The sequence below is a fragment of the Cordyceps militaris genome, assembly GCF_000225605.1.
Source record: "Cordyceps militaris CM01 unplaced genomic scaffold CCM_S00003, whole genome shotgun sequence".
NCBI lineage: Eukaryota > Fungi > Ascomycota > Sordariomycetes > Hypocreales > Cordycipitaceae > Cordyceps > Cordyceps militaris.
The window spans coordinates 4,158,691-4,167,803 of record NW_006271971.1 but is presented as its reverse complement, the minus strand read 5'-3'; the positions used below and the strand labels follow the sequence as shown (position 1 = coordinate 4,167,803).

Below are 9,113 nucleotides of genomic sequence, written 5' to 3'. Positions count from 1 at the left end.
GGACACCCACGGCGCGGACTGCGCGAGCGGGCGCGGCGGGTCCGCGCCGCCGCCGCGCACCGACAGCACGGCGTACCCGTTGATCATCTGCGGCGCGCTGATGGCGTTGAAGCGGATTTTAAAGTCGCCCGCGCGCGCCGGCCGCACGAGCACCGAGTACCGCTCGCCGTTGGAGAGCGGGATTGCCTGCACCCGCTCCGGCGTGATGTAGCTCCCGTCGACGGCGTACACCCACATGTCGTGCTCGTCAATGGACAGCGCGCCCGTGGCAAAGTTGGTGGACCCGACAATGTTGAGCGACACCCAGTCGTGCTGGGCGACGGCAATGGTCTCGACGGGGTCGGCTGTGGCGGCGCAGCCGTGGAAGATGTCGTGCGGGATGGCGCTCTCGTTGAGCCGCGTCACGTCGCCGCCAAACGCGGCCATGACTTTCGGGGGCAGACAGCTGTTGTGGTGCGGCACCGTTAGCCATACCAGGGCTTTTTGCCCCCTTCAGATTTTGACAACGGCGGGGGGAGCGTTACCTACCCTCTGTCCGTCAGCACCGAGCCCGGCACAAAGGCGAGGTCGTCCTTTTGTATGGGCGTCAGGTTCGCCTGCATGTCGGCGGGCGCGAAGCACTGCACGCGGCCCTTTCCGTTGAAAAGGATGCGGTCGTAGCAGGTAATCTCAATGCCGGATGCCAGCGTGACTTGCCACTTTTCCTCGGAGGTGATGTGCATCAAGTCAAACACGGTGAGGGCGCGGGAGGCTTTTTCGGCCGCCACCATGGCGCGCACGTCGGCGGCGTCGGCCGAGATGAGGTGGAACGGGCGGTCGGCGGTCGGCCGGGCGTGGATGAAGAGCGGCCCGTACAGGCCGTCCTCGATCTGGTCGCGCGCGTGCGCGTGGTACCAGTAGCTGCCGTGCTGCGTGGCCGTGAAGCGGTGGACAAAGGCTCCGCCGGGCGGGACGAGCCGCTGCGTGAGGCCGGGCACGCCGTCGGACCACGGGGTGTCTTTCATTTCCAAGCCTAGAGAACGTGCTATTAGCCATGGAGATTTTCTTTGAGTGAGGGGGGGGGGGGCGGGAGTGGTCCCGGCGCGCGCCGCCGCCCCGTACCGTGAAAGTGGACGCTGGTCTTAAAGGGCGATTTGTTGACGACGTGCACGGCCACGGCGTCGTCCTGGTTGAACTGCAGCTCCGGGCCGGGCGTCTGGCCGTTGACGAGCAGCATCTTGCGCGCGATGCCCAGCGGCGCGTACCGCTCCCACGTAATCTCGAGGGTGAAGTTCTTGGCGGGCGCGGCAGGTACGCACGCCGGGGCGCTGGCGTTGAGGGCTGCGCCCTGAACTATCGCCAAGGAGGCGAGGAGGAGCCATGATACCTTCTTGAGCATGATGAGGGAGGGGGTGGGGGGTTGTGTCGCGGAACAGTGGACGTCTGACCTGGTGCTGCTACTTGTTCGATGTGATTATGCAGTTCCAAGACACGTTTATGTCTCTTCACAGTCCTTGCGAGCGCGTCCTGCACTCGGGCGAGGATTCGTGGCGGAGTCGCGTATTCGGAGTCTCGCTGTCAGCTCGGTGTTGTTACTGTGAACCCCAAGATTTTTCGAATCGGGGATGAACGCGCATCTTGTATAATTTGTACGAGAAACTGCGCTTTCGCCTCCCTCCCTTGCCTTCGCAGCTCGGCGCACCTCTCTACGGATCCGCCGCCCTGCGTCCCCCTTTCAATTGGATTTGCGCCCTATTAATATCCGCTTTGTGAGATGACGGAGGAGGAGAAGACAAATATGGGTGCGAGGCGTGGCTGGCCAATCCCGTGTAACAGATCTGAGTCGGTTCATTTCCCCGCCAACCTTGTACCATTGCGTTTGAACAAGATCGAACTTGGCTTACCAGTGGGCGCGTCTGGTGTGCTTTGCGGTATTGGTTGCTGGCTGGGGCAATATTATTTTCCGTTTGCAGTATTGCATTGCATTATTTGTCTAGGAATATAAACAGCTGCAGCTTGATCGGGTGTTGTAAAATGACGAGGACGGATGCAGGGCAATATACTCTCCCTTGACTGATTCACGGCAATTCTAGGAGGAATACATTCAGAGTAGTACCCACCTAAGCAGCGATATCATTTTGCCTCTTTCATTTTCAAGGCAATTCTGTTGCGCCACACATATGCGTACAAGGCAGAATGCCAGCCTCTCAATTCTCCATGTCTTGGCAGAATAACCTCCGATACCAGGGTCATGTACAAAAGAATGCCAAGAATGCCAATTCGAGTTCCAATTCCAATTGAGATGCCGGGCACTGTCGTGAGCCAAGTACAGAGTACCGATTGTCCATAGCCCCCTCATCAGGTTCCTTTCCGCATTTCTGCCGTGGCCGTGGCCCCTTGTACCACACCAACAGCGCGGGAGTGATGCTGAGTTGTGACGACAAGTACACTAGCAATACGGTGGCATTTAATTTTTATTCTCTTAGTGCTAAAATGAACTGTGGCATCCAGCGCCCAACGTCCCTGTAGCGGGTCGATTTGGTGCGTCGGATGTCCAGGCCGATAGTTAATACCGGCTGACCAATTTCTCCACCAAACATCCACGCTTTCCGACAGAGCAGAACAAACGAGCAACAAGTAGCCGGGCGCAAGTGAATCCAGCATTTTCTGCACCTCTTGTATCTTGGTCTCACGAGACAAGGGACCATGGCCGACGCTGCACACGTCATTGCCCCAAGCGGCGGGTGCAACGGCTGCGCCAATAACGCCACGACCCTTCAGTGCCCAACGTGCCTGAAGCTCAGCATCAAGGACAGTTATTTCTGCTCCCAGGACTGTTTTAAGAGGAATTGGGTACGTCAGCTTCTGATGTGAACAATGAAAGAATAATCAGAATAAAATCGCTCACGCTATGAGCTTCTTGGCAGAATGAACACAAGGCCCTGCACAAATCGACCGAGGACGCCTCAAAAACGAGTCCGTACCACCTTTTATGCCTTGTATAATTTGTAAACACGCAACTAATGTCATGCATAGCTGGGGCCCTGCATAACCCATTTCCTGATTTCCAGTATACAGGATCGGTACGGCCTGTCTATCCGCTCTCGGCGAGACGCACCGTCCCCAAGTCGATTCGCCAGCCAGACTACGCCGACACTGGCGTGCCCACCAGTGAGCGCATGCTCAACCGAGCCAAGGTAGACATCCTGGACAAAACTGCACAGCAGGCGATGCGCAAAGTTTGCCGGCTATCTCGAGAGGTTCTGGATATTGTTGCTGCAGAGGTCAAGCCGGGCGTCACGACAGACTACTTGGACCAGGTCTGCCACAAGGCCTGCCTGGAGAGGAATGTGAGATTGTCAAAAACACATGATGCATGACGTATTTCTGACTGCTGCCCAGTCGTATCCCTCGCCGCTCAACTACAGAAACTTTCCCAAGTCGCTTTGCACTTCGCCCAACGAGATTGTCTGCCACGGCATCCCCGACCAGAGGGTCCTGCTCGACGGCGACATTCTCAACCTCGACGTTTCCATCTACCACGAAGGCTACCATGCAGATCTAAACGAGACATATTATGTCGGCGCCAAAGCCAAAGCCGATCCAGACAATATCCGTCTCATCGAGACGACGCGCGAGTGCCTCGACGCCGCCATCAGCATTGTCAAACCAGGCACGCCCATCCGAGAATTCGGCGAGGTGATTGAGAAAATGGCCAATGAGCGAGGATGCAGCGTCGTCCCTACCTGGGGCGGCCACGGCATCAACACCAATTTTCACCCGCCCCCGTGGATCCCTCACTACGCCAAGAACAAGGCCGTCGGCGTGTGCAAAGCCGGCATGGCGTTTACTATTGAGCCGATCCTAGCGCTGGGAAAATCGAAAGAAATGTACTGGCCGGATAAGTGGACGAACGCGACCGTGGACGGCAAGAGAACTGCCCAATTTGGTAAGAATGGTACCCAGAGCCAGCGGCATATAGGTTCTAATTCGCGCAGAGCATACTCTACTGGTAACGGATTACGGCGTCGAGGTATTGACAGCTCGAAACGAACAGTCGCCTGGCGGTCCGATACCCATGCCAATCGCGGCCACTACGCGCTAGGCAAAAATGAACAGATGAACTTGCGCAAGCACGCGCTATAGCATTGACGCGCATACAATTGTTGATAGCTAATACACATAGATGAAATCCTCATTCTTCAAGTCGGTAACATCCTCGAAGGCGTGCTCGCCTATATTATCCTCGGTCTGGTTGAGCACCTCGTCCGGGTCGTTATTCTTGTCATGGCTCATCATACTCTTGTCCGTGATGTGCGCAGACTTGTTCAGAGCCACTCTCCGCTTCGCCTGGCGCATGTTGAGGATGCGGAGGAGAAGCGTGCCGGCGACGATGAGCACCGCCAAGACGATGAAGAGCGCCAGATTGACGCGCAAGCCTCTGCTATAGCGCGGCTTCTCGCTCGGCTTGAACAAGAGGGGGCCGATGATGTTTCCGACGCTCGCACCGATGAAGAGCATGGCCGTGGTCACCTTGCGTTTGGTGTCGCCGGCCGTGTTCTGCCCGGACCACGAGTAGATGAGCGGCGAGATGCCGGGATACACGGAGATGATGTAGTAGCCGACGAGCAAGACGGCGCGGTTGCTCGCGGCGCGGCCGACGATGAGAAGAATGACGCAACCGGCGATGGGTGGGAGGCAGAGGAGGAGCAGCACAACGGACTTGACGCCGAGGCGATTGGAGAGCCAGGCGCCGCCAAGAGTCGAAATCATTTGCACCGCGCCAAAGGGAATGTTGAAAAGAATCGTGGTGAATTTGTCGAAGCCAAACGACTCAATGATGAGGGGGCCAAAAGTCGAAATGCCACCGCTTGGGATCCTAGTGCATGTGAGAAACTGTGTTTGCAGGAGGTGGGCGTGACTTACGAGATGACAAGCATCAAGGAGAACCATAGATATGTCTTCAAATCCATGAAAGCCTCCAGTACATGGTCCCACTTCCAGACACCAGAGCCAATGCCCATCTGGTTCATCCGAAGCCGTTCAATAGCGATCAGCTTGTCCTCGTATTTGAGAAACTTTGCCGTCATGGGAGAATCAGGCATAAAGAAGATCATGACGACGGAAAAGGCCACTGTGATGCACCCGCAGAAAAGAAAGATGATTTGGTACGAGTGGAGGTGCGAATTAATGTGGCCGAGTCCATAAGCCAACAGACTGCCGAGCTGTTTCCCGGTCAGTATCAAGGCCGGACAGGGCGCAGTCATCTGCAATAAATCTCACCATATTGACAATACCGAGCATGGCATACCACGCCGCGTTGCGTGTCGTCTGCTCGCGACGGCGATACCACATCTGCACGACGGCGATGAACGTCGGCGCTTTGCATCCCATTAGCCTCTTGTGCATTATCCCGAGAAAAAGCAGGAACCATTCCGCGCTGGTTCCCCCCTTCCAACTTACCAACCGACGCCTCAAAGGCACCGAGCAGCAGGCGCGCCGCCATCAACCCGCCAAAGCTGTGCGCGGCCGTCATGCCGCACAGCACGGCGCCCCAGCAAAACACCATGACGGAGATGAACCGGCCCAGCGGGAACCGGACGAGGCTGTACGCCACGACGGGCTGGAACACGAGCTGCGCGACGTACACGACGGACCCGAGCCACGAGAACTCGTCCCCCTGCAGGCCCGTGTCCGCGAGCAGCCCAAACACGGACGCGTACGACAGCGTCGTCTTGTCGAGCGACTGCAGGCAGTACACGAACAGCAGGATCGGCAGCAGCCGCAGGTCAATCCGCCGCAGCACCCGCCGGTCGTCCGCCGGCGTCACCAGCACCTGGTGGCCGGCCTGCTGCAGGAAGAGCGCGGCCTTGTCCTGCCCGTGGGGGACCGACTTGGGCGCGTCGACGTCGCTGGCGCCCTCGAGGTGCGCGACATCGGCGGTGATTTCCTTGCCCTGTGCCTGCATGTTGATGTGTGATTTTTTGGAGCAAAATAAAAATAAAACTGTGTATATGGGTTGAGCGGTCCTAGTAGGAGTCCCGACACGGAATGAACTGGGTTACCAAGATGCATCGGGGTCTAATGGTAAGTTATATACAAAAAAGAAAGTCGAAGTCGTCGCTTCCAACGTCACCCTCTCCGGCTTTTGAGCGCCAAACCAATCGGCGCTTCTTCAATCTGGGGTAAAACGTTCCCCACGGGTAAGAAAGAGGGAAAAAGCTGGGGCCGGCAATTGAGTGGCGTCGGTCTTCGGGACTTTTCTCCGGTCGGCGTTCGGGTCATTTCTCCGCAGCGCCTAGTACCACGTAACCTCGTGGGGGTCTTGGATGGCGCTCATTTGCTCCATGTGTAAGCTTCCCGTGCTGGTACCCCAGTGCGCGGGGTCTACGGGATCTAGTTGCAGTCGCCGTGGTAGCTTCATGGTGTGTTGCCAGTGGACCTCGACAGCAACGCTCATTATTTAGCTCGAGGTATAAAGCCGGTGAGCCGCTCTTATGTGCGCATCCCTAGAAATTATCCTAAATTCATTTCATCTACAAAAACACAATGCCGCAGCAACAAGAGCGAGTCTTGTCCGGATGGGCCGCAGCACCAGCTAATACGCCCGGTGCCCAAGAGCCAAGAGTGCTTCTGTCCAGCGGCCGAGATGCTGATGATGCCTTTGAGTTCTCATTCGAAACCCTACGAGCCAATGTGTTCCGAACACGGTTCACGTCCCCGTCGCATCCTCTGCCCCCGCACCCCAGCGCTCCGCCGACGAAGGCCGACCTGGACGGGGTGCCGGTGTCTGTCTCGTCGCCCTCTGCGACGACGAAGCAAATCGAGATTGGTCATGTCCTCGTCAAGCTGGACTGGACGGAATCGTCCCCGCTTCTCTCTGTCGCGTACGCCGAGAGCAAAGACGACACGATTCTGCAGGATCTGCCGTTCCGCGGCTACGTCGTCGACGGGCCTGGAGTCGCGCACTACACGCGCTACAACCGCGGCACTCTGCACGTCGGCCTGGGCGAAAAGGCCGCGCCGATGGACCTGTCGGGGCGCAAATTCGAAATGTCCGCCACTGACAGCTTTGGCTATGACATTTACCGCACCGACCCTCTGTACAAGAACATCCCGCTTCTCATCAATGCAACCCCGAGCGGCTGCGTCGCTACCTTTTCCACCAGCCACACCCGGGGATTGTATTCCATCGGCTCCGAAATGGACGGCATGTGGGGGCGCTACAAGGTCTTTCGTCAAGACTATGGCGGTCTGGAAGAGTACACGATTGTCGGGCGGACCCTCAAGGACATCGTGCGCACGTATGCCGAGCTGGTCGGCTTCCCGCTGCTGGTCCCGCGATGGGCGTTTGGCTACCTCTCGGGCGGCATGAAGTACTCCATGCTCGACGACCCGCCCGCGTCCGAGGCGCTGCTCGCGCTGGCGCACAAGATGAAGGCGCACGACATTCCCTGCTCGGCGTACCAAATGTCGTCGGGCTACACCGTCGCTGAGACGCCGCCCAAGACGCGCAATGTCTTTACGTGGAACCGCCACCGTTTCGCCGACCCAGAGGCCTGGATCCGAGAGTACCACAAGCTTGGCATGCGGCTCATTGCCAATGTCAAGCCGTACGTGCTGGCGAATCATCCCGAGTACGAAAAGCTGAAGGCGGCCAACGCCTTTTTCACGGACCCCACCACCAAACAGCCGGCCGTAGCGCGGCTTTGGAGCGCGGGCGGTGGCGAGAGCGGCGAGGGAGGCCACATTGACTTCACGTCCGAAGCAGGCTTTCAATGGTGGTATGACGGCGTCAAGAAGCTGCGCAACGAGGGCATCGATTGCATCTGGAACGACAACAACGAGTATGTCATTACAGATGACAACTGGGCGTGTGCGTTGACCCTGCCGGGGCTGGACGTTCCCACGGCGTGGCAGGGTCGGCCGCAGATTGGCATCTGGGGCAGAAGTCTTCACACGGAGCTGCATGGTCGAGCGTCCCACGATGCGCTTGTCGACGCGGACACTGAACGCCGACCTTTTGTGCTCACGCGCAGTGCCACGGCTGGAACTATGCGATATGCTTGCAGCTCCTGGAGCGGCGACAACACTACCAGCTGGGAGAGTATGAAGGGATCGACGGCGCTCGGCCTTAACGCCGGCGTCTCCCTCCTGCATTGCTACGGCCACGACATTGGCGGCTTCGAGGGCCCGCAGCCGTCCCCCGAGCTGCTCCTGCGCTGGGTGCAGCTAGGCATCTACTCGCCACGGTTCGCCATCAATTGCTTCAAGACGTTCACCGAGAATAACATTGGCGACGTCATCGAGCCGTGGATGCACCCGTCCATTACCCACCTCATCCGCAAGACGATTAAGCGCCGCTACGCCCTGATTCCGTACATTTACTCCTCCATGATTGACAGCCACCGAGAGGCCACGCCGCCGCAGCGCTGGATGGGCTGGGGCTATGAAAGCGACCCCGAGGTATGGAAGAAGCCACTGACGGACGGCGAGACGCAGTACTGGTTTGGCGACTCTATTGTAGTCGGCGGCGTGTTTGAGCCGGGCGCGACGCAGGTCAGGGTGTATTTACCCAAGGGGGGCGACGCGGACGAGGGTTATGTGAATATGAACGCGCCGTATCAGTATTTCGAGGCCGGTCAGTGGGTCACTATCGATGCCGAGTGGCACGGCGCCGGTATTGCTGTCATTGCAAAGGTGGGCGCGGCCATCCCGACTGGTCGCGATGTGCAGGTTCTCTCGCCTGGTGAAAATGAGAATGTGGCTGGCCTACCGCTCGATGACATGCGCGCTGTCGAGATATTCCCGCCGCGGAGGGGCTCTGGCGACAGGTGGTTTGAGACCACGTGGCACGAGGATGACGGCGTTTCGGCGGTAGCGAAAAATATGATTTCTTCCTACACGGTCTCCTATAGCACGACGGATGAAGCTGTGAATTTCAGATTCACAAGAGACGAGCGTTCTGGATTCGAAGCGCCTTGGAAGACGCTGGTTGTCGTTCTGCCTGCGGGCGATGTGCGGGTTGTGCAGAGCAGTGATGGTAGGGCCGTCTCTGACTTGGGTCGCGACGAGCAGGGGCGCAGAAGATTTGAACTGTTGTAGATGGTCGGCATAGAGGGTTCATAGTATGA

The 9,113-nt window shown here is 58.0% G+C and overlaps 3 protein-coding genes across 3 annotated transcripts; 2 read left to right on the top strand and 1 right to left on the bottom strand.

Annotated features, from left to right (window-relative positions):
• Positions 1–2,685: 2,685 nt before the first annotated feature.
• On the top strand, positions 2,686–4,084 carry CCM_04928 (methionine aminopeptidase 1; the record flags this gene model as incomplete). The annotated part of the gene is made up of 5 exons (XM_006670074.1): positions 2,686–2,832; positions 2,907–2,955; positions 3,016–3,329; positions 3,382–3,928; positions 3,978–4,084. 5 exons carry the CDS (start codon positions 2,686–2,688, stop codon positions 4,082–4,084), a joined length of 1,164 nt encoding a protein of 387 aa, XP_006670137.1.
• Positions 4,085–4,152: 68 nt separating this feature from the next.
• Positions 4,153–5,947, bottom strand: CCM_04927 (allantoate permease; the record flags this gene model as incomplete). Its single annotated transcript, XM_006670073.1, has 4 exons — positions 4,153–4,858; positions 4,906–5,204; positions 5,263–5,360; positions 5,443–5,947. The coding sequence occupies 4 exons, from the start codon at positions 5,945–5,947 to the stop codon at positions 4,153–4,155; spliced, it is 1,608 nt and encodes a 535-aa protein (XP_006670136.1).
• A 581-nt stretch (positions 5,948–6,528) lies between these two features.
• On the top strand, positions 6,529–9,084 carry CCM_04926 (neutral alpha-glucosidase ab precursor; the record flags this gene model as incomplete). Its single annotated transcript, XM_006670072.1, has 1 exon — positions 6,529–9,084. One exon carries the CDS (start codon positions 6,529–6,531, stop codon positions 9,082–9,084), a length of 2,556 nt encoding a protein of 851 aa, XP_006670135.1.
• Between the last annotated feature and the right edge of the window lie 29 nt (positions 9,085–9,113).